This window comes from Oryzias latipes, chromosome 4 (assembly GCF_053564925.1).
Source record: "Oryzias latipes strain Hd-rR chromosome 4, Olatipes_Hd-rR_3.1".
Taxonomy (NCBI): domain Eukaryota; kingdom Metazoa; phylum Chordata; class Actinopteri; order Beloniformes; family Adrianichthyidae; genus Oryzias; species Oryzias latipes.
The window spans coordinates 8,450,366-8,475,364 of NC_136240.1; the positions used below are offsets into that span (position 1 = coordinate 8,450,366).

General features: G+C 42.7%; 2 protein-coding genes across 19 annotated transcripts in view; one reads left to right on the forward strand and one right to left on the reverse strand.

Annotated features, from left to right (window-relative positions):
* Positions 1 to 24,999, forward strand: part of nfia (nuclear factor I/A) — a 123,829-nt gene that overhangs the window by 40,896 nt on the left and 57,934 nt on the right. The window lies entirely within an intron of this gene.
* LOC110017095 (uncharacterized) lies at positions 3,404 to 8,753 on the reverse strand. 3 transcript variants are annotated; one of them, XR_002873158.2, is made up of 7 exons: positions 8,475 to 8,753; positions 8,039 to 8,097; positions 7,336 to 7,429; positions 7,026 to 7,175; positions 6,495 to 6,817; positions 4,356 to 4,481; positions 3,404 to 4,070 (listed from the first exon to the last, which is right to left on the reverse strand). XR_002873158.2 is itself a non-coding variant. In XM_078945718.1 (7 exons), exons 3-7 carry the CDS (start codon positions 7,403 to 7,405, stop codon positions 3,975 to 3,977), a joined length of 576 nt encoding a protein of 191 aa, XP_078801844.1. In that variant the 5' UTR covers positions 7,406 to 7,429; positions 8,039 to 8,097; positions 8,475 to 8,742; the 3' UTR covers positions 3,404 to 3,974. The 3 variants fall into 3 exon arrangements, 2 of the variants coding, with proteins under 2 accessions (XP_078801844.1, XP_078801845.1); XM_078945718.1 differs by having other exon boundaries at positions 6,495 to 6,628; positions 8,475 to 8,742; XM_078945719.1 differs by lacking the exon at positions 8,039 to 8,097 and having other exon boundaries at positions 6,495 to 6,628; positions 8,475 to 8,742.

Consider the following 24,999-nt stretch of genomic DNA (forward strand, 5'->3'; position numbering starts at 1 on the left):
GCTAGATAAACAGATAAAAAAAAGGACCCCACTAGCCTGTTAGTCATGAAATCACAACACTTTTGGGCTGTATCGCTGGAAATAATAGAAAATACCGGTAATGCAACTGGTGGTATCACTGCAGAACGCTTGAGGAGATGCCACGGCCCGTTCACGAGCTTTTGCATGGTTACAAAGTCTTTAGTCTCAGAAACAGGAAGGTTTTATTCTGAAAAGGTGCATATGTACTCACTGATCTCTGCTATTTCTGAACAAAGAATCACATAACATGTCACATATTTAGAATGTGTTTTTTTTTTTTACATGAGTGCAGGTTTGAAAGGGAGGGGGCAGTAGAGGCTTTGAGCTTTAGACCACACGTTCAAAATCTACATGTGGAAGGTTTTTTAAAGATCAGAACCCAGACAGACCCTAAACTGGATCAGCAGCTCCCCACGCTAACCTTCTCTCATTAATCATGTGGTGGTGGGGGTCCCTGATGGACCCTCAGGTCCAGAGCATACCATTTTCCTCATCGGGGTGAAACTGGATCAGAATGTTCAGCTTTATGTCAAGTTCTGGTTGAGTAATCCCCCAAGCTGAGGCTCCACTCGCCCCCCCCCTCCCCTGGGGTTCGCCCGCAAGCAGGTCACAGCAGGAACTATTTAGGAAGCGACAGCTAATAAACAATGAATAATTTAGTGCTGCGTGGTGGGTGGGGGGTGCTGACTGGACAATCCCACAGTCATATCTACACAGTGCTGTGCACCTGTTTGCGTGTGTGTTGCTGAGGTAAGAAGCTAAATGCTTTCACTTGACTCCTGCAGAGGATTGTGGATAGTGTAGTTCTGGTAGCAGAACTGCTCTACCTTCTTTAGCATAATTTCCCACCACAGCCTTGAAAATTAACCAAAACAGTAACATTTGAATGCCCCCCCCCCCCCCCCCCCCCCCCCCCCCCTTACTTGCATGCAAATCCTCCTTCTCAGCCTCTTCCCTCAGTGGTTTCATCCCAGCACAATAAAGTGTGTGTGGAAAGGGGGGGGGGGGGGGGTGAGGATGGAGGGATGCAGGATCGCAGAATGGATGGAGAGCAATAGGAGGATGAATTGAGAAGTGCAGCTGCCAGATCATTCCCACACTCCGCCCCCCCCAAAGGCTTCATTCATGCTCTGCCTCATTAACATCTCATCTGCATAACTTGTTGCTGCCCCCCCCCCCCCAACACACACAGGGGCAGGCAGACTAAGGAAAATCTCTGTTGACTTTCTCCTCCTGGGTTAGACCTGCTCAATGCAGCATCAGCAGTGCATTTAGCCACACACACACACACACACACACACACATAGTGTGCTTCTTTGCTGTTCCCCTAGTTTCTCTCTTACTGGATCAGCTTTATGCACAGGTGGGGCAGATGCACCAAAAGATGCCATCAATGTTTTTAGCCCCCCCTCGCACAGTTGAACCAAATTTGGAGTTAATTCACGTTTTGCAAAAAAAAAAGCAGCTCAAGTTTGAACTCAGCAGGTCAGACTCTAAAAAGTCATCATAAGCCCCGCCCACCCTCCTGTTACTCTATTTTCATTTCCTGATTGGTCTTCAGCATCTTTTTTTTTTGGGGGGGGGGGGGGGGGGGTGTTAGTAGATATGGAGAAATATGCAGAGCCTCTGGGTCATGACTTTCTCCATGACTCATTATTCCAGTGCTTCTATACCTTCCTTTCCTTTCTGTCCTTTTCAATGTTTTTCCAACAACCAATCAGAAATCTCCCATCCTCGATCTTTGTTCTCCTCTCACAGAGCAACCTGTTGCTCGCAGGACCTTTTGGGGGCCCTGGGCCTATCTGGAGAGCGGAAGCTGCTCCACTTTGTGCCTCTCTGTTGTTGTTTGTGTCAAAGCATGTAAGCAGCACTCCCTCCAACCGCCCTCCCCTCATCGCCGGCAGGCTTTCCGGCCGCATTCAGAAAAACAAAAGAAGTCCAGACAATCACAAACCAGGGACTTTCAAACGGGATCTAAAGACACTTTGTCTTGATCTGAGCAGGCAGGGGGGGGGGGTAGGACCTCAGTCTAGTCTAGAAGGGGGCGTGAGGAATGTTGGAGGATGATGATCTGTTGTCGTGGTAACTGGAACTTGTGTTAAAGATGTTGACATTTTCTACATCGAATGCATGGTTTTATGCATTTTTGTTGTCATATTCTGTACACATGTGCTTGTGTGTGAGTTTGTGTGTGTACTGCTGCGTTGAGGTGACAGCAGCTGCTCTGGTTCTTCACATCTGCCGTTTAATTTCCTGAACTCTGCTGGAAGTCCTGACCTCACGTCAGTTTGCGTCAAGAACATCCGAAAGAAAAAACAACACCATAAAAAACAACAGGACACAGAGCAGAGGTCTGCCGTTATGATCAAGACCGTCCTGGATGATCCAGTTTTTGGATCTGTAATCTTCCGTTTGTGTGAACATCTGCTGTGTTCTGCACATGCTCAGTCACTCATGCTGATAATTCTGATGCTTTTTGAAAAGAAAATAATAATCTGATGAATGACATGAACGAATAAATTTAAGGAGTCCTTATGCTCTCCTTTTTGACATCCATTCACGACACTAGAGGTAGCCGTTTCCTCATTGGCTAACACTTTGAAGCCCCGCCCCTTAAAGCAGGTGTGAGTGGTGCTGATTCTGAAGTTTACAGACGGCAGAGAACGATCTGAAGCATCGGAAAACCCACTCCGGTGTGTGGTTGCCCTTCATGGTGCAGCACTGCAGAGAAGAGTGTGAGTGTGCACGTGAGTGTGCATGTGTGCGCTCATAAATAATTCCTCTCCATATTGCTTTTAAACGATAGCATCCCGCAGCCGCCCGTCGCAGCCCAGCTCGCCCATAAATGATGCTGTGACGGCTCGTGCACAGCTTGTATTAGTGAGGCTGCTGCAGTGAGGAAAGGGAAGGGGTCACCAAAGCCTCCCTGGCACCGCTCACTGCGCTCTAAAACTGAGCCGAACCCCAGGTCAACCTGCCTCTGAGGGAAGTTCACCTGCAGGGATCCACAGGCAGGTAGTGGATTTGCCTGTTTTTGTTTTAGATCACAATCATGCTGATGTGTAAAGCTGAGCTGCTGACGTCATGATTCAAAATAAAGGTCCATACACTGTCAGAAAAAATGTGCAAAATTTGTACCTTTAGAGGTACAATGGCTTGTCACTGGGGCAGTACCCTCAAGGGTACAAATGTTGTACCCTTTCATATAGGTGCGTATCTGTACCCTTTCAGTATGTACCTTTCAAAGGCAAATATGTACCTCTGTGGACTAAATTGTACCTTATAGTGCTATGGTACCATAATGTACCTTTAAAAAAGGTACAAATTTGTTCTTTTAAGGGTACTGCCCCAGTGACAAGCCTTTTGTACCCTTTGATGGCAAATTTGTACCAGATACAGCACATTAAAAGACCAGTATACTGTTTAGCACATTTATTAAACATTCAAAACAATTACAATTCTGACATTTCACAGTATGTACAGTGTCACAACAGGATGCATATATTTACAATTATTAGCAATTTTACAATAATGAAAAATCTATATTTTTCCTTCAGTTCACATTGCATTCATTGTAACTATAACCTTAACATTTGATCAATTGTAAACAGCACATAGCACTTCAGTTACCATTTTTAAACCATGAAATAAAACTTGTGACATTAACAAAAGAAGCACTAGACCTCATTTTAAGTACATCTTTCTACTGCATTCTACATTTTCTAAAAATAAATAAAAAAGTAAACTTATAACCAAGTTTAAATTAATAATTTAAATAAAATGCATAAATGTGATAAGATAATATTGATACGAATTCTAAAAAGAAGAACTATAAAACACACTAAAGATTAACAAGGATTACGTTTATGTCAATACCTAGTAGATCCTCTGCAAGCATCTCTTCTCTTGCTTCTTTGGAGACTTTGGCTAATGGAGCTTTTCTTTGAACAAGCTCAAGCACCTTTGGCACAATACTGGTAAACGCCGTCCTTGAAGCGCTGTCTTAAACTCACAGGTGATGGATGCATTCGGTCAACATCATCAAACAACTGAAAATTGAAAAAAATTAGAAAATTAATCATTCACTTTAAAACAAACAAAAGACATAAAACATTCTAATATTCTTTGTTGCCTCTTTCATTGCCATTTCCCTTTAGTGATCTCATTGTATAAATATTACTTGGCTTGAATGACTATTTATATATGGGTTTAGAAAATTACATTGTTTTTACAATTGAGTTAAAGCTGTTAATGGTCATTTTAGCAGATGTCTCAGCTTATATTAACATTCAAAATTTATTTTTAGCTGAGAACTGATTTAAAATGTCACTGACCCCTGAGGTTGTCTTCAAGAAAGGGTACTTCTTTGGTATATCCTCTCGCACCTTGCTGTACTGGATATGCAGGACATTCACATGACCTTCAACGGATGATGCATCCTCTCCAATGACAGCAACCACCTATTGGATCAAATTTAAAAGTCCATATTAATAATAAAAAATACAACTGCAAGCACTTTGGGGTTAAAGCACTTTGAGATGATGTTTAAAGACAGTTTGTGCAGAGTGGTTTGGAGTTGATCAGAAATTAACTTCCGAGTTGTAGGCGGGGCTATTGAGGCAAGGCAAGGCAAGTTTATTTGTATAGCACAATTCGTACACAAAGTAATTCAAGGTGCTTCACAAAACAGAAAAATGCATTAAAATCACAATAAATCATAGAAATAATCAACATAAAATTTACTTTAAAAGAAAAGGAAAAAAAAAAAAAAGATTTAAAAAGAAAGGAAGGAAAGAAAGGTGCAGATAGGACCTTTCAGTCATATACACGGCTAAACAGAAATGTTTTAAGTCTAGATTTGAACATGAACACAGAAGAGGCCTGTCTTACGCCTTCAGGGAGGCTGTTCCAGATTTTAGCTGCAGAATATTGAAACGCTGATTCCCCTTGTTTAGTTCTGACTCTGGGAATCAACAATATTGACACAGTAGTTACCCTCTGCTGATGTCCGATCATCCCTTTGTTTACGCCCTCTCCCTCTAGCTTACAGTCCTTCCAACCTAAAACTAACATTAGTGGTGAAACCAAAATGGTGAGCAATATTGAAGCTTTCTGGCCATAGTTTAGATCAAGCTCAGAAAAGTATGATGAAGATGTTAATGGATCCGTTTGCAAGTGGACGCATCAGAATAGAGCAGAGCAGAGGGACTCAGACCCACTTCATTTCATGTGGTGCGTCACAATAGAGACCTTCCTCAAACTGCATTTATTTTGTCTTTTCCTGATTCATCCCAATTTGAGTGAATACTCAGATGTGCAGTTTTAAACGTGTTCTTTTAAACGTGCCCATCATGAGAAAAATACTGCGACATGTTAAAAATGGGGGACCCACTCCAATGAAAGTTATTTTTTAAAATGTAGCATTTTTATGAGGACATATTGTTATAAGATTTAAGAATAAAACTGTGTTTCTGAATATTTATTTTCTCAAATTGGAATGAATCAGGAGCAGATGAAAAGATGTAATTTGAGAAAGCTTGTAGTTGTTACGTACAAGCTACATTTGGCAGGCCACAAGCTCCCTGCTCCGCTTGCCTTCATTCTCCTTGTCTGAGTTGGCATCTAGCTCACATCTATAAGGCTGGATAGCTCCAATATTGCACACCAATTCTGTTGCTTGGGGGTTGTGAGGGACTGTAAGGTAACGGGAGCGTAAACAATGGCATGATGGGAAATTAAGGCCGGTTAACTCTGCAAAACAGTCCTGTCAAGAACTTGAAGGTGAATTCCAGTTGAACTGCAGAAACCATGTCCCAGAAAACATTTTTCCCCTTCAAAAACTGCATAATCAATGTCTGTCTTTGTATAATAATAATAATGGTTTGGATTTATCTGCGCTTTTCAAGACACTCAAAGCGCTTACAGTGTGTCCATTATTCATTCACTCCTCATTCATACTTGGTGACGGTAAGCTATGGTTGTAGCCACAGCTGCCCTGGGGCAGACTGACAGAGGCGTGGCTACGGCCCCTCTGACCATCACCGGGAACATTCATGCACATTCACACACCAGTGGAGCCGCACTGGAGGCAAGGAGGGTGAAGTGTCTTGCCCAAGGACACAACAACATTTTTTGGCTGGTGGGAGCGGGGATCGAACCGCCAACCCTTCGGTCGTTGGACGACGCGCTCAACCACCTGAGCCACTGTCGCCCGTTTAGTCAATATCTTGTTAATTATGCAGAGCTTTGTTGAAGGAAATACAGAAGAATTATATGTTTGTATGATGAGGACAGCATTCCAGAATGTATTCAATGTGTTGTGACTTACTCGGTGCAATCTGCTGTTTCCCTAGAAAACTTTAAACTAGTTTGGATGATCTGCCTTACTGCACTGTCTGACAGCTAAACTGAATTGGAAAGACAGCCTGACTTTGAATGCTTGAAATGACTTTGTGAAAAGATTATTTACTTACTTTGGCAAGAGAGGTGTCTTCAACTCTTCGTCTTGTTGTAGGACTGTGTTGTAATATTATGGTGTCATCTGAGTCCACTTCAGTATCTCCACTTGAACTGGTATTGCAGCTCTTTGCAGGACACCTCGGCTGATCTGTCAAAGTATTAAAGCTTTCAGTTACTGTAATATTTAAATTAGTATGATAGCAAAAACAAAAAAAGGAAAAACAAAGATTTTTAAATACTGACCGACTTAACAGTTTAGCAGATTTATTATCTTGTCTAAGACAGCAATAGGATAAAAAACTCACTTATTTGCCCGTGTTTTGTTCCCCACACTATCCTGTCAAATAAATCATTAACCCTCAGACTCCTATTGATGCAAATATACAATCAAAACTCTTCAGCTCAAAAATTTTCTTAATTTAGCATGTACTTGAAAGCAAAAACAGATTATTTCCCTTGGAAATAAATTCAGGCATCAAAGGGGAATTTACCCAAAACCATTCAAAACAAAATAGATAAATTACAATTTAAAAGAAAAACTTCACCTTCTGGATTTGTATCTTCAGCCAGACAACTTTCCAACACACCAAGGTTGGGGTTTTTCAACAGGAGATAAAAAACCTGCTCATCAACTTCTGTCTTTGAGTCATCAAACACTTTCAAGTCCAAGGTTGGGATGTTGAACTTTTTGGCAGCTGTGAACACAGCAAAATTATGTTTAGAATACAGCACAGAAATTATCTTTAAATTAAAAAGCAATTAAAAAATCTGTTTGCATCACAGCTGACAGTTTATCCACAAAGTTGACTGATTCCTGTAAAGAAAAATGCTGGAAATTGTGATGTTTCCACTCACCACATTCCCAAAAGGATTTAAAGGTCAGCTGAACTTCAAAACATTTTTTTTTTTTTTTGGCGTTCGACATGTTCACGCACAGCTTGCATCTTTCCTGGTGGGAAAAAAATAATATATTACAAAAAAAGAAAAAACATTACAACACCAAAAGGTACCAACACAGCATTTATTCAGATCTAAGCCCTGTTCCAAATAAATTAATACATTTTAAAATAGTAATGGCAAATATAGTTTACACTAGCTGCCACAGCAATGTTGCAGAATTTGCAGAACTGCTAAAAAAAAAAACACTGACGACAATGCACTGGCTTCTAAGGGCCTACAGATTTATTTCTTGGAAGTTCATTTAAAAAAAATATTTTTCCCTGGTTTATAGATGAGTTTTTGGTATGGGAAATCGTGACGAGTATCTGGAATCACGGACCTCCATTTAAAAAAAATAATCTCTGCAGGAGAATGATCAAAATCAACAATACACAGTGTAAACTTCGCTTGACCAACAATGAGCGATCATGACAACCTAAACAGTCTGTCACTGTCTTGCATTCGAGAAATGGTGGCTGCCCGCGCACAGCAGCTAAGGCAGGCTGACATATGGGAAGGACTGCCATACTGCGGTGTAAAAAAAATAAATAAAAATAAAACGTTATTGGACTCCTACACATTACAGATTAAAATGATTAACGCATTGAATTCGACGTACCTGATAAATATCAGTAGGAATTATGGAGCTGGTCGTTTCAAAAGTAGCTGGCTTCCTTACTAAGAAAGACAGACAGAAAGAAAAAAAAAAGGGGGGGGGGCAACAACAACCGGTGCATCAACGCCAGCGTACATCGGTAAAACGGCGACAGAATTATCTAGTGAAAAAAATGTATATATTTCAATGTATTTAACGGAACGCGGTACAACACCAATAAAAACAACAGCTTAATTTATTTAATGGCTGCATTTAGCTGAACTTCAAACGGCTGAGGCTAACCGTTAGCACTCCTGCTCGTAGTTTGCAATCTCCTCACAGGCACATACACGGTGGAATAGCAGCATTCCACTACACAAAAGTTATTCCTTACAGATAAAATAACCGAACCCGCTTAAAACAAGTTTCCAACTTATTTTTGAGCAATTAGCAGACTTACCTCAGTCACAGCCTCTATCTTCCTCCGGCCGCTGCGGGATAACAAAATGGCGGAAGAAACGAAACTTAAGAAAGTAGAGTGGGCGTGGTCTCGCTGGTTTACTCCAACATATTTCCTCTACGTTTTTACACCTACTTAAATAAAAATTACTGATGGTAACTCCGAAAAAAGTACTCTCTCATTTTTCCTGTGTAGGTACAAAAGCTAAAAAGTACTAATATGTACACTTAATGTAACGTAGTAACAGAGAAATTTACTTTTTTATGAGAATGTATGATTAGAAAAAAAAAAAACTTAAATTAACAGCTCAAAGACTAGAAATTTAAATTGAACTTAGGCCAAGTTAAAGTACACCATATAAGGTCAAAACATCAGATAATTTTGTCTACATTGTGCTTTTGCTCTAAATTAAAGGCAAAACTTAAAACAGCTCTTATATAAGTAAAAAAAAAAAACAGGCTCACACTAATACATGTTTAAAAGTTATTGTTTTGATGCTCTGAACAATCAATAAAATATAATGTGCTTGTGTACTGTTCAGAACTAGTCATAAAAGATGTGTGGTCTCTTAAATATATTTGGTTATTTTGTGCATCTTTTCCAAATAACCAACAACGTATTAAATGATTTTGGGTGACGTTTCATACACTTTGAATTACTACTTTTGTCACACAAGTGATTGTACCTTTGTTTGTGGAATAAAGGGTCCAAATATGGGCCCTCTGATGGTTGGAAACATATTTGTACCTTTTTTATCCTTAAATGGTACATATGAGTACCTTAAGGTGTAATTATGACTCACTTAGGGTACAAATTCACCATCTGTACCCTAAGTGTTCACAAACGTACCCCAACCGTACCCTTTTTTCTGACAGTGTAGCCGGATTGAAGTCCAGCTGCACATCTTCATTTTTAACTTTTTATTTAACCAGGAAGGTTCCATTGAGATCAAAAGCCTCTTTTCAGGAGAATCCTGGCCAAAAGGTCAGCACTTCAAAACAACAGCACACAAAAACGGATAACAGTAAAATTAGATTGCATTAAAATTTCTGTTCTTATGAAAAACACTTGCACATTAAGAGAAGGAGGGGGGTCTAAGGGCAGGGATACCCAGTTTAGCTTAGTGTGTTTAGTTTAGCCATTACCTATCGAATTATATGACTTCATGTTCATTGTGATTTTATATTTATTAGAAAGCCCATTGAAACGACTGCTGTTGTAATATTGGGCTGTATAATTAAAGCAGAATTAAATTGAATTGAATAAATGAAGCAGTTTCTAAATCCTTCAGTCGCATTTTAAAAGCATTTAAAGGCCCAGGTCAAAGGAAGTGATGGAAGCTGATCAGGAGGATGTTTAGCTCTCAGAGACTGCAGGGAAACAGAGAAAAACTAAGCATAACTATGATGGATATCTCCTGGATCAGACTGTTTGTGGGATCGCAGCTTTAGAAGGAAAGTCTGAAGCTAAATTTAGCCCGTGGTGTTCACACTGCACAAGCAGGGAGGGACTTTTTCTCTTTTTTTCTACTATTTACTACTGCATGTCCACCACCTACAACCGGAAGAGGCTTGGTGTCAAATGGTACAAATTTCTTGAATCTCACTCCAGACTTTTTCTCTCACAGCTCTATTCCGATGGATGAAAGACTTGGTGTCATAGAATTCTGTCCGCTGCTTGTTGAAGTGCTTCTCGAGTAAATACCTCCCTCTATTGCCCTCGGAGAGCCTCAGCTCTTGTTTGGGGCTTTTATATGCAGTAAGCTTGAAAGGGGTGTCGAGGAATTTGATTTCTCAATAAAGAAGCTGTAGCCCCCGGAGCACCTTTGATTGTGAGGATTACGGAGACAAAGGCCCCGCGGCAGTCAGAGGAGTCCTAATGAAATGCCATTTTTCCCTGCTTGGCTCTGACTGCCCCCTGCCAGGATTAAGTGGACCCCCCCTCCTGTTTCTTCAGTGGCTTGGTTTTCCAGCTGAGACAGAAAACGAACCTGAAACCTGAAATCCCCTTTTTTCCTGCCGTTTACACTAGACTCACTTTCAGTACGTTGTCACTGATGAATGGAGATGCTTTCAGTGTCACTCAGAAAACGCAACGTTCTAAGAACTTCATGGCAACAAACAAGAAAAACACAAACACATCTAGGGTTGTGCCGATGGACGATATCATCGTCCATCGTGATGGGTGACTGACATCCCGATGGAGAGACCACCATCGTGATGCCACGCCCCCGCCACGTTGCGCGTCGACACCATAAGCCGCGGTTACATGTACAAAATATCCTGATGGGATCAATGGTCGGATTAGAATCCAACCGTGTACATGGGCCCAGAAAAATGTTTTCAGAATATAAAAACGTTCACTAAGGTCACAATTTCGGTCGGAATAAATCATTCGCACACGCGCAGTATTCGCACATGCGCAGTTTGAAAACCGGAAGAGGATACAACTTCCGCCGAGCGGCTTTTTTTCCAAACTTTATTGAAGGTAACAATTCAATACAAAACGATAACAGCGCCGAGCGGCTATATGCATTGACATGTCAGCTCGGTAAAATACAAGATGACCTTCTAAACGTGCTTTTAATAATGTTACGGTTATTATGAAACACCTGTTCGCTCATCATTTGAATTTTAATCCGTGTGGTCAGTGCTTTTTCTGAACGTAGCCAGGATTAGCAGTATGCTAACAAGGGCTAACAATATTAGCTTTGGGTGGCGCTGCATCCTGTGAATAACATCAGCCTTTATTTAGTCGGGACACGACTGGAAACACAAATCCACGTGATTGATTGAATGTTTTCTAAGGACTGAGCGACATTTCTGCTTTGAAGCTCAAACCGCTGTGTGTCTGCTGACGATCCGAACTGTGCTCAGACACACGTTTAGACCCGGTTCTGAGTTTGATAGCTCGTACCCCTAGAGCTGCGGGACGGATCGCAGTCTTAAATCTCCCACACGAGCCTCATGTACCCCCCCCCCCTTCCCATCAAACATAAAGTGTAAATCCGCCCTCCGCCGGTCCAGTTCGCTAGTTAAGTGCGGGAGCGGACTACTTCTTTTCTATTTTGCTTGTTACTTTTTCTGTAAAAGTCACTTCCCTCAGTTTATACTGGATCATCGCGGATTAACCATTAGTTGGGAAATAAAAGGAAAAAAGCAAAATAACGAATAGCAGTTATATAAGAACGAAAAATGTAAAAATACCCCCCCCCCGACGATGTCATCGTCCATCCCGATGGTTGACAGCAAACATCGTCAACGGCCAAATTAGGGGACATCGCCCAACCCTAAACACATCTGAACTTTTTGGATCCACTGTTAAATCAAAACTTACAGACTCCAGGTCTGGCATGCAGTTCTGGTTCATGACAATAAGTTTGACCTTTCGAGAAAGTAAGCTCATCTTCCCACCTTAAACTGTTTTTAACAAATAGTCTAGACGTTCAGATAAAAATAATGGTGCTATAAAAGAGTGAAAGTGCTTTTTTTCCAGTTTAAAGGCCCGTACAAACCGGGACGAATATTCGCCAGGCGTTATTCGCCACGTTTTTTGTGTTCACACCCAGGCGATTTTCGCTGACGATGAGCCGAGCGAACATGCAATTTCCTTCCCTGACATTAGATGGCGCTTAATGTAAACAGAAATACTCCTCTACACAAGGTGGCGCTGCGCAACTTTACGCTTCTTAAAGTCGCTTTTCACTCAGAAGAAGAGAGCAAGTATTTACGCGCTTGTCAGAATCATACAAAGAAAACATGAATATTTCAAGCACTAGTTGCTCCAACTGGTGTTTGGTTCGGGGATATTTTAGAATGTCCGTCATTATTTCTTCGCGGCAGTGTAGACGCTACTTGGCGTCTATCTTCTTCGCTGGTATGTGTGCTCAGAAAGGCAGTTTGATGTTTGAGCACCCCCAAGTTGTGTTTTACTGTAACTTCAGAAGCTCCAGACACGTGTGCAAAAGCGCCATTCTCATTGGTCGAACGAACCCGAGGTGTTTTTTTTTTTTGACGCTTTGACGCGTGGCGTTTTTTCGCGTCGGTGAGTACACTCACATTGGTGCCCTTTGTTTAGTCACGAAGCGTTAAACGTCGGCGAAAATCGCCGGCGAAATTCGTCCCGGTGTGAACAGGCCTTAATAATAAAATATGATGTCTTTCTCAGGAGAAGAAAAGGAAGAATCCTCATCGTCCTCCCATCAGCTTCATTCACCCAAAGTAATACGTCCTCCAGCATGTTTGAAGCCAGGTTGCAGCCGATTTGAATGCTGTGATCACTTCATTCTGTGCTCTGACATGCTTAAGCAAACTGTGCTTGGGCTGAGGATGACTGACATTCACAACGTAGTCAACCTTTTGTTTTTTACAATTATAATTTTTGATATGAGTCTGTAAAACCCCTCACTATCATTTTTATACACTTGTTTTCAGACAGTTAATAACTTTTTCAGACTTTACTCTTCTTTGAACTCTCAAGCTTCAAACCTTAGAATGAATAGAAAGATCTCTTTGCAATTAAAGAGTCATTAAAATTTGACAAACAGAACACATTCTGTACTGGAAATGCAACACAGAGTGCAATGAAAAATCGATGTAAACACTGGTAAACCCACGTTTCAGGCTTCCACGTTCAAAACCCACACGTTTGTGTCGCTACGCAAGTTTTTAAATCTGTTCTTGGGCTCTATGAGCATTTACTGAACACACGCTGAACTTTGACCAATCAGAGACTCAAATCTGTGGTTGGCGTCCTTTTCAAAACACTGAAGTGCCGACCTTTGTAAACATGATCATGATCACTTGTCGGGCTGTAGTTCCAGTAGTGATTCAGCTCGGATTGGTACGAACTCTGTAGGTCTCTTTAAAGTGGAGTCTTGTTACCATGGAGATGGACAAAGAACGTAGACAGGCGCAGTTTTTGAAACGTTGTGAACTTGATGGTTCTCTCAGAGTCTTAAGGTTGTTCTACCAGCACTCTTCCTCTTAGAGTTCTGCTCTTCTCAGCTTCTCTATTTTTCCTCGTTTCGGACCAAACGTCTGACCAGAACCTAGTCACCCTGTCTAAAGACAAATCCTGTCGTCTCACTGGTAGGACAAGAGGAAGAAGAGGGAGTTTCAGCACATAATCCTGTCTTTGTTAGGATTGATGTGGAAATGAAGGTCTGCACTTCTGGTTCATATCTGTCTGTCTGTGCAACTGTCAGCCCCCCCCCCCTCTCTCTCATTCCTTCACTCTGAGGCAGCAGATCTCCTCTGGGGAGGAGTGAGGGGGAGGGAGAGGTGGGGGTGGGGTCAGAGGGGAGAAAGATGGAGGCCTGTGTGGGTGTGGGATGCTGGGTGTGGGATAAGTCTTTGCCACAGGCCCTGAACGTCACACGATGTGGAGATCACTGGAGATCTGCCCCCCCCCCCCCCCCCCACACACACACACACACGAGCAAAAAGACTACATTGCTAACAGCATCTCCACCCAACAACCCCCCCCCCCAATGAAGACAGATCATCATCCTTGAAGGCAGAGGAGAAACCTCAAACTGTTCTTTTGTCATTTCAGGTGCAAAAATGTAGAAACCGTTCACGTTTATCTTTTCTGGTGACACACAAGCACTTGTGAGTCCATCGGACAAACAAACTAATATTAGACTAATATTAGCATCTTTTGTAGTGTAGGTGGGCGTGTCCCTGCAGGTGTTCTCTCAGGTGACGCTGAACCTGTCACTGGTTTGGGTTTTCCCATCCACAGCTTTGGATCAGATTAGCTGATCGTTGTGTTTGACCTAAATCTGCTCAGAGGTTAGAGTTCAAACGGGTGACGGTCACGCTCTGGGCCTCGTGTGCACCTGTGTGTGCGTGTTTGTGTGCCCTTGTGTGTGCGTGTTCACCCCCAGCTGATCTCTGAGCTGTCATTTGTTAGCGACAGAGGCTCCAACACTCACTGCCTTCTTACAGGGTGGGGGGTCAGCGGGTTAATGAGCCACATGCAGCTCTTGTGAACATACACACATCTTCACTCCCAACAGTCCCATGCTGACAAAGCTCACAAATGCATGAACACATGTGCACACAATCACATGCACACACCTGCACACATACTTTACATGCACACACTAATAATCACGCACATGTGCACACTATTAACACACACATTAATTTCCCCAGACTTTAGCAGGAAAGGAACAGACATCTCCATTCTTGTAAAAGTGAACACTCTTGACCTTGTGTACAATAGGCTTGCTGCTAATGTTACATAGACCTGCTAGAGGGCGCTCCACTGCTTTCATGACTGCAAATAGGAATCAGAGGCAGATTCAGGTTATGTATGGCGCCAAATAGGGGCCAATAGTTTTAAAAACTGAAATACAACAACTCGAAACTGATCTAGACCTAGTATTGCTTTAGGTTTATGATCCTGGTAAGCAGATTTCTGTGTGGTTATTTTTGCAATAGAAATACAGCACTTGTGTCACATGTGTGATTGTCAAATTACATGCTACTTTGCATTTTGTACTTTGAAATAAAGTCACCTTTGTGTGACTTTCACATTAGCTGATGTGTGGGACAGGGGACACGGTCGCACACCTTAAAGGCCCGTACACACCGGGACGAATATTCGCCAGGCGTTATTCGCCAGCGTTTTTCGCCACGTTTTTTGTGTTCACACCCAGGCGATTTTCGCTGACGGTGAGCCGAGCGAACATGCAATTTCATTCCCTGACATTAGATGGCGCTTAATGTAAACAGAAATACTCCTGTACACAAGGTGGCGCTGCGCAACTTTACGCTTCTTAAAGTCGCTTTTCACTCAGAAGAAGATAGCAAATATTTACGCGCTTGTCAGAATAATACAAAGAAAACATGAATATTTCAAGCATCAGTAGCTCCAACTGGTACTTGGTAAGGGGATATTTAAGAATGTCCGTCATTATTTCTTTGCGGCAGTGTTGACGCTACTTGGCGTCTATCTTCTTCGCTGGTATGTTTGCTCAGCAAGGCAGTTTTGTGTTTGAGCGCCCCCAAGTTGTGTTTTACTGTAACTTCAGAAGCTCCAGACACGTGTGCAAAAGCGCCGTTCTCATTGGTCGAATAGATTTCGACGCGACGCGTCGAAAAAAAAAAACGAACCCGAGGCGTTTTTTTTTTTTTTGACGCTTTGTCGCGTGGCGTTTTTTCGCGTCGGTGTGCACACTCTCATTGGTGCCCTTTGTTTAGTCACGAGGCGTTAAACGTCGGCGAAAATCGCCGGCGAAATTCGTCCCGGTGTGAACAGGCCTTAAGGCCACACCTTCATTAGAACTCCAGGCAATATGGACGACCCAACTTCAGCCCTTATCTTTGACGTTTGAACTACACAGGTCAGGGAAGTCCAGCATCAACCCCCAGTGACTGCTGTGTTTGTGTTCCAGATGTGAGATGAACTTCATGTTCTTTCTTAATGAATTTGTAATGTATAAATATGCAGTTCACAGCAGTCTGTAGGTGGAAATCTAAAAAAAAAACTAAAAAAAAAGCTTTCTTCCCCTGCTGAAAGTCCTGCAGGCCCATGGCTGACCGTTTGCTGTCTGTGTGATGAGTAAATGTGACCTCTGCATGTGTGTTTGGGAGGAGGGGGCAGGGGGGGTCACTTTCAGCCCTGCAGTGTTCTGCGTTCAAGAACAGCTGCTTGATAAATCCCCACTTGTTTGGTGCGGCACAAGAAAGAGTTCAGTTTATCTTTTTGAGCACAGGGTGAGAAACCTGCAGTGTCTGATTCAAAGGTGTATGTGTGTGCGTGTGTGTGTGTGCGCGTGTGTGTGGTCTGGCTTGTATTCATTATTTAGTGAGAGCTATTACTGTGGATAAGAGGCTGCTCTCCCCTCTCTCCCAGGACTTTATCGATTGCTTTAATTGCCCCAAAAGATTGTCAACTCTTAAGATAGATATTAAAGCGCCGATGAGGCTCTGCCAGGATGCACGGCAAATGGAGCTAACAGCTCTGCGCGTGCATGTGTGGGGCGCGTGCACGTGGGGATAGAGTCCTGCAGGGCCCACAGGGAGAAGCAGCGTGTCCCAAACTGCCTGTGGAACTGCGAGGTCTCACTTCTGCCGATTAATACTGACGCTGCAATCTGTAGCTCCTTCAAAATAAGACTTGCCCTCCTATCAACATATCTGATCGATGACTTGAAAAAATGTAAATGTTTGTTAGAAGAGCTTCAAACACTGAGAAGCATTCAGACTCTTTTTAGCTCGTTTTACTGTCAGCTGTTTTTTCCATCCTGGTGTAAAACCATTCTGCTTTCTGGGGAGATGTGATGACATAAGATTCTATGTTCTTTCCTAATCTGTGTTTGGACCAGAACATTTCAGAGTCTTCAGAATACGGGTGGTGCTGTGGCGCAGCGTGTTCCACTTTGCTTTCCCTGGGCGTTTCATAGTTGACAGAAAATGTTTGTTTTGCAGCAGGTGAACACGGTCAGCTCCCGGGAAACCTGGCTGCTCCCGTTTGATTCCTGAACACTTGCTGCAGTAGCGGTCCTTACGGAGCGTCTGCCCTGGAGAGCGCTGTCTAGTATGTGTGTGTGTGTGGGGGGGGGCGTCAGAGACAGCTGGGGTTTCTTGTCTAATCCTGCAAAGGAAAAAGTATCAGACTAAGAGCAGAAAGCTGCTCTGGATTAACCTGCTGACTGATTTAGCGTTGTCCCAGAACAGCCTCAGGTGACCCCCCCCCCCCCCCCCCACCACCACCACCACCATCACCACCACCCCCACCACCTTCGTCTCTGTGGAGTTTGTAATCCCTGCAGAGTCGGATTGAACGGTAGGTTTCTCAGAAACGCAAATATTCTCAAATGTAAATCAATTACAGATGCTCTGATTCCGATTTGTGATAGATTCTCCTTTTCAACTAGACACGAGCAAACTAAACTAAAAAGCTTTATTTTTGGAATCAAATAAACCATGCTGTTACCCTTGCTATAGGAGGAAGTATTGGGGTTCGCAGCATTCCCCCCTGGCTGCTCTCTAAGACGAGTTAGAATCACTTAAGCTTCAACTCCGTTTTCCCAAAACATTTAGGGCAGGTTTTTGCTGGAGCTGCTGAGATTTTTATCAGTCAAATATTTCTGTGATCCTATAAAATATGTGACAGGAGTTTTTTAAACTCATATAATCTTTTTGCAGACTGATGAGTCTGTGTTTGTGTTAAGCCGTTGCTATGGTGAGGCGTCTGGATGGGAAACGGCTCCATCCACACAGAACCTGGTGGAGGTTTTGGGGTCCCGTTTGGATCTGTGCTGCTCCTGCAGCTAACTCCTGCTGACATCAGCACATCTGTTGGAGTGCGAGCGGCTTTCCTGGCGTCAGCCTGCAAAGGAAACACGGCTTGGAGGAGGTGGGGGGTGATTAGAAAGGAAATCCACGAGTAATCCAACAATCCCGTCTGATTTAAAACTATTGACCCGAGCGCTCCGAGCTGCAGCGGAGCAGTGGAGGCGCTTGACTCCCCGCCTCTGCTCCCTGCAGGAGCAGCAGCAGAGAACGGAAACCTCAATCATCAAGTGAAGCGCGGCAAAGCATATTTCTGTTCCTACAGAACCAGGCGTCTAAACCTGCCTCTACTTCTGTGAAAACTAGTGTGTGGGGGGGGGGCAGGCTCCACCTGGACTGTCAGGTCAGCCCACCTGCAGTCAGGTGAGGCTTCAGGCAGGTTTTATCAGAACTCAGCGATCCGCTAAAGCTTCTTTAACGTCTGCTGGGACTCTCAGTGCCACTGACAATTAGTTTGCTGTCTACTGCTCAGTCACCTGATCTGACCCGACCCCCCCCCCCCCCCCCTGTCCTTACCACGACCTCTGATGCTTAGAGCTCCACCCCTCCCCGAGGAGCTGCTGTTTGTGTCCCTACCTGGCGCCTGATCCTTAGAGAATATTTACCCCCCAGCCCCCCCACCGAGCGTAGGTGGGGCGTGAGCGGTTGACCCGATCCTGTTCTCAAAGCGTCCCAACACACACGCACAGAGCTGTGCGCGCGGGGTGTCGAACCCTGAACTGCATCTTCTGCTGCACATCGTGGAAAAGAGCAACATGAACCTCAGCTGTCGTCTTTTTTTAACCACAGGAAACCTGATGTTGTGACACCCCCCCACCTCCCCACCGCCACCACTATCACCACCACCTTGTCAGCAAAAATCACAAACATCCATCAACATCAGAGAGAGCAAAACGTTTGGTTTGGCTCGCCTTTATTATAGAACAAACTTTTTTTCTGATCTGTAAAAAAAGAATTTTCTAACTTCTGTGATCAAAGTAAAATAAAAAAATCGTACACATTCAACTCAGAAGTAAAGCTGGTGTTTGTTAAAGCGCCTGAACTTGTTGACGTGCTTTGTGAGGGCAAGATCATGGAGTTTAGTGGTAAGAAACTTTCTTAGCTAAGGAAGTGTGAGCTGTTCCTGCATGTGTGTTAGAGCTGATTAAAGAGTAATCTGATTACAGTCGTGCACAGCTTCTTTAATTCATGGCTCACATTTTCAGATGATACTTTAGTGAATCTTCCCTCACAAATGCTGCGTTCGAGTGCAGTCTGTGCGTGTGCACGTCCATGTGTGCATGTTAGCTCTCTTTCCTGTTCTCTTTCTGCACCCCATTAATGCTCCTCCTCTGGATCTGGGCCTTCCCCACACTTGCAGATGACCTTGCAGCGTTCCTCTGTGAGCACCGCCCCCCTCCTCAAACTCACACACACACAAACACTTGTAAGTGCTCAGGATAATTTATATATAAAATGTGTGTGTGCGAGGGGAGGGGTTGAAAAATGGCTGTCTCCATCTTTGGGTGGCCGGGGCTCTCCATTACCAAGATGGGCTGAGTCACCACCGCCGCAGGAATCTTAATGAAAAGCCCCGCCCACTTTGCTCTCATCCTACCTCTTATCTCATGATGCAGCAGATTATTCCATTGACTTATTCAAGGGCCTGGACTTATGGTCATGAGTTGAACGAGTGGCGCTCCCCCTGCTGCCGCAGCGCCCCCCACATGTTTTCAGATGTTCCTGAAGGAAAAACACAGCAGAGTCACCTCAGCCCTACCAGAAGCAGGACCCCCCATCTGGAAAGACAAATTATCCAGAAACGAGTAGCAGCTTTTAGCCTCAAACTGTCGGCCCCCCAACATTTAAACCTAAAGTCTCATTTCATTTAACCTGACAGTCATTCCTCTGTTGTTGTTTTTAAAGTTTTATCTATGTTATGTCACCTGTACACTTCTTATTGTTTATGAGTTTTGGCTTGTATTGAATTGTGCTTTTTTAATCGACTTATCATAAACAAGTTTTTATTAATATATGTCTGTGGAGGTTCTCACATTCTAACAGGATTCTGTTCTTCAGGTCATTTGGACTGAAAATGTTCCTCTCTCTCATCAGAGGAGCTTTTTCAGTTCTTACTGCTGACAGAGAACTCAGCTCTGCTTCAGAGGTGTGACGAAGAAGAAGGGAGGTGATGTTCTGTATTGAGGCTTGGAGGCGGGTGCCAGGTATTGGAGGGGGCGTTTTCTTGATGTGCGTATGGAGGCTTGCTTTATGTTGGGGAGGAGCTGAAAATGATGACGTCCAAAGCCCTGCTGCCAGGGTTAGCCACACGACTGATTCACGCAGTGCTTCAGAACTTGCCGTTCGTTTTGACAGTTGATATGAATCCTTCAGGCTCCATTCAGTATGTGGGTATTGGATGGAGAGCTGTGGTCAATGAGAGTTTGGAGATTTAGGAGAAACTGGTGTTTTTAATGAAAGTGAAGAAAATGTCTCTGTTTTGCTGTCCTGATTGTCACATAAGCACAGCCATAAAGTAACACTAGCACAGTGACATGACCTTCTCATGTCTTCCCAACCATTGTATCAAGAAAATACACACTATGCTCATTTGGTCACAATTTAAATTGATATCACAAACATTTACATATCTAATCATTCATTTGTTCAATATTATTCTTTCTATTAGAAACACAAAGATCGTGATTGTTCAATTGTGACTCTACCTGGTATACTTTTTCTTTTATCCACTTGATGGCACAATAAAGCAAATGAATGAAATGCTTCAGTACTTCATGAGACATCATCTCGCCATCACTACATAAAGGGTACAGCTCTGTTTTATCACGTTTTGTTTGCTTTGTTAACTCTTCAGGTCTTCAGTGGTTTGGTTGCTTCATGGTTGTTTGTGTGGATCTGCATGCAGAGGTTCTGCCCGAACATTTTGGTTGTTAGTACATTTGCTGATTGTTAGAACTTTTGGTTGACTATCCAGTGTCCTGGATTTTAAGGCAATTCAGAGACGTGCTAACTACTTTTTTTCAAACAGCAAATATGCCATAACCCATTTTGCCAAAGTAAAAAACATAATAAATATAAACATTTGAAATACTTTTCATCAATCCACTGTGTTCAGATAGTAAAAACATAAGTATAAACATTTTAAATCCACTGTGTTCTGATGGTAAAAGCATGTATGATCTATAAAAATTACTCGTACATACTTTTTTTCCAATGGCAAATCATTCAAACGTAATGCATTTTGGTCTACAGTATGTACCAATCTAGTTAGGATTGATGCATACTAGTTTCCTATGTGGTGCTCTAGCTGGGGAGTAGTGATGGATTTGGAACACAACCTTGGTGTTGATTAACGCGTGGTGAGAATACAGAGACTCAAGTATAAATGTCAAGAGTTCAGTTCCTAAAGGAGCTTGCATTTCTGCAGCTCTGAGCTCATGTTCTGCTGGTTCTGGTCTCAGGTATTTGGGTTCTCCAGGTTAGTTTGGTGTAAAATGAAGGCTCCCTGCGGCTTAATGATCCCTCGTGACACTAGCTTTTATCCACTCATCTATCCGGCTCTTTAATTGAACTCTTAATTAGGTTGAAAGACACAGAGGAGACCGAGTCCTGAGAGAGTTTAATGGGCCGGTACCGAATGGAGGCCCGAATGTTGACGAGGAAAGTGGTTTGCGTAGTTTGGAGCAAAGTTGCAGCACTGCAACACCAAGCAATAAAATGCATATGAAATGTTCCCATTGAGACTGGCTCTTTTTAAAGTGGATGCACAGATTTTTGTTTGCCTCACAGTTGTGTTCAGGTGACTGTAACACTGAGCCCTGATCAGTAGAGTTAGGGTTGTGCACGGAGCGGATCACAGACAAAATCACAATTGTTCCTTCAGTGTGATCATTAGTGTCATGTTGGCAAGAGTAGTAAACCTATTTTTCTACTTTTGGATTCAGTTTGTGAATGTATCATACAAATCTCTCATTAGCTGGCTGTACATGTGTGGAACAGAGGCATGTCAGCACCAGTTTGTCACACTCATGCACATCTGTACATGCAGAATCCAGCTTTGTGCTTCATCGACTGTGCGGTCTGTTTTTCCTCTACACTGAACAGAATATCAGATGTTTATATTTAGAACAAGAACAAACGTCCAATTATGTGAATTTTGGATGTAAGGTCTTTGGCGAGTCTTCATAGACGTGTGGTGGTGGGACTGTTGAGTCATGCAGCATCACGCCTGTATGCCATGCTTTCTCCAGTTTGCTGTAAATCATTGTTCCAGTTTGCTGAAAGAGTACAGTGATGTGCCGAAAAAATCCAAAAAATAAAACTTTAAAAATGACAAATGTAATTATTCATTTTCATCAATCAAGAAAATGCATCGAATGAACAAAAGAGAAATCTGAATACTTGGTCTCTCCCCCCTTGGCCTTTAAAACAGCATCAGTTCTTTCTAGAGTCACCATGTCATCCCATCCAGAACTTCTTTACCCTGAAGACAGTTCTTAATGCTTTTGGCTTTATGTTTGGGGTTTCTGTCCTGCTGAATAACAACTATAGAGCCAGTTACACACCTCCCTGATGATATTGCATTATGGGTAAGTGTCTACCTGGATTTCTCAGCATGGAAAACATCATTAGTCCTGACCAAATTTCCAACTTGCAGAAATGCAGCTCCAAAAGTCCAAGAAACCTCCACCATGCTTCACTGTTGTCTGATGACACTCATTGTTCTCCAGCCCTTCAATGATTAAACTGCCTAGACAGACAAATACTTCAATTGTTGATTCATTTGGACACTTTTTCAACCTCAGTTCTTATGTTTTCCTCCATACATGGTCTTGTTTCCATGTCAGAGGTTTGGTGTTTTGGCTGCATCTCTTCCATGAAGATCACTTTTAGCCAGACGTCTGGAGACAATCGTTGGGTGTGCCTTGGTCCCACTGGGTTCTACCAGTTTTGATCTGATGGCACCACTGGACATCTTCTGATTTGCAATGGTCTTGAGCTCAACGTGTCTTCCAAAAGAATTTGAACATCATGAAACCCCAGCACTGTACGCGGTTTCATGAATCCACTTTTGGCACATGGTGTTCACAGCGAATGAGCAGGGGCAGGCAGGGAGGGGCTTCTTCATCTTTAGTTTTTTTACTGTTTACTAGTGCATGTCTGCCATCTACAGTTGAAGCTTTTTCTTTCACATCTCTAGCATATATGAAAGACTTTGTGTTGTATAATTCCGGCTGAAACCGCAATTATTAATTTCTCCTCCATGATCAATTTAGTACCAGTTGCCTTTTAAAAAAGAGTTCAGCTGTTTAGCATTCAAGCAGTCAAAAGGTCAACTGGATTAACTTCATTGCGAATTCAATGAATTGATTGATTGATTTGGTTCATTTCAATCATTAATTGTAAACAACACAATAAAAAATCACACAGATTTATCAAGCTCATTACAGAAATAATTAAATGCATACATTTTAAAAAAGACAGATTTTTTACTCAGAACCCGAGAACTTGTGAACTCACCAGTCTTTGAATGTGGAAGCCGAAAACACAGGTTTACAGGCATTTACATTGACTTTTCATTGAAAACAGTCACTCAAAAGCCAATTGCTGAGGCTAGTGTGCACGTTACTATACATTGATGGTAAAGGCGTATACTTTTATAGTGCCTTTCCATCTTGCTTGAAAGCCCAAAGGGCTTAGCAGTCACAGTCCTTTTCAGCTGTAGACACACACATTTACACACTGATGGGACTCTGCTGCCATGCAAGGTGTTAACCAGACCACCAGGAACAACACTGGCGATTAGCGTCTTGCATAAGGACACGTAAGCACATGGGTGGGCAAGGGGGGGAGCCAAGCCTGTGACCTTCTAATCAGAGATTGACTGCTCCACCACAGCCGTCCCACATTGATGATCAACAGCCTCTGTTTGGTACGATTGGTTGATCATTTGCCTGACTATAATCCTACAAAGTCCCTGAGTTTGTTCAAGTGAACCTATAAGAACCGATGCTAGTTTGAGGGGAAAAGGTAGAAACGTCAAATATTGATTTAGATTTTCTTTGGTTCACTTACTTTGCATTTCTAAACTGATAAAAATAAACAATATTTATTTTTATTTCTGAGAGCACTCTATGGTTACAGCATTTTTTCACTCCTGCCTACAACTTTTGATTTGTGTTGAAGTTATAAGAAAATTCTTTTTTTTTTTTCACCAATGAGAAGCTAGTCATCAATGAAAAACACTGTCAGATATCACCACGGTAACAGAACAGTTGTGGAGAATACCTTAAAGGAACTTGGGGCTATCTTGTGGCAGAGTATTATACCGTCCCTGCATATTCGGACTGATTTGGGGGCGGAGCTAAAAGCATAAGTAGAAATGCGGAGGTGTTGGATATCCGTCCTCGCTTTATTTTGCTTCTTCCTTTAAAGTTGTCTTTATCAGTGGGTTTTCTAAAGGACTCCTTACAGTTTTTGGCCCTGATCCTCTCCAGATGGCTTGTGCTGTTTTTTCACCAAATCTTTTCTATGAAGTTTTTTTCTTTTCTTTTTCAACTCTAAAATGTTCGCTGGAGGAGAGGACTGATCTGAAAAGAGCAAAAACTTTTGTCTGAAGTCTGCAGAACTGCTGGTGCTAACAGGCGTCTCCCCGCCCCACCAGGCCCCGGGGCCCCTCCTGCTGTACAGATGCTGCTCCAGATGGGACCCTGGTACCTGCCTGCATCCCTTATGGCTTCATGCCCCCCTCCCTCCTCCTCCTGCTCCTATAAGCCATAAATATGTAATTTGTTCAGCTGTCTCCATTAAATATGCATTCAAGAAGCAGCTGTTTGTTATTGTGTTTCTGAGGGTCGTTAGCATGTTTGGGTTTGGAGGGGGGGCAAAGAAAGCTACTTAAAAGGCGGGACCACCTGAGCGACATCATGACAAGCACGCTCATTAGACAGCGGGTCAAAACCAAAGTCACATGATCAGAGCCATCAAGCCATTACAAAAGTAAAATCTGAATGTTTATATTATCAATGAATAACTATGAAACGCACACATTCTCTCACACACATATGCAGATTCACACACAGACTAGCAGACACATAAGCACACTAACATGCTGTTCTTCAGTACTTGGTGATAATCTTGGAAGTGTGTGTGTGTGTGTGTGCATGAATGTGTATGAGCTCCATTGTTTTTTTACTTTTTCTCCTGCCCTGTTATGT

Bases quoted from the DNA above. Each gene is read 5' to 3' on its own strand.
- LOC110017095 (XM_078945719.1), bottom strand. From the start codon at position 7,405: ATGTCGAACGCCAAAAAAAAAAAAAAATGTTTTGAAGTTCAGCTGACC. The intron at 6,629-7,025 runs GTGAAGTTTTTC...ATACTTTGACAG, and splicing joins TGAAGATACAAATCCAGAAG to ATCAGCCGAGGTGTCCTGCA. The intron at 4,071-4,355 runs GTCAGTGACATT...TTCAATTTTCAG, and splicing joins TCTTGAAGACAACCTCAGGG to TTGTTTGATGATGTTGACCG.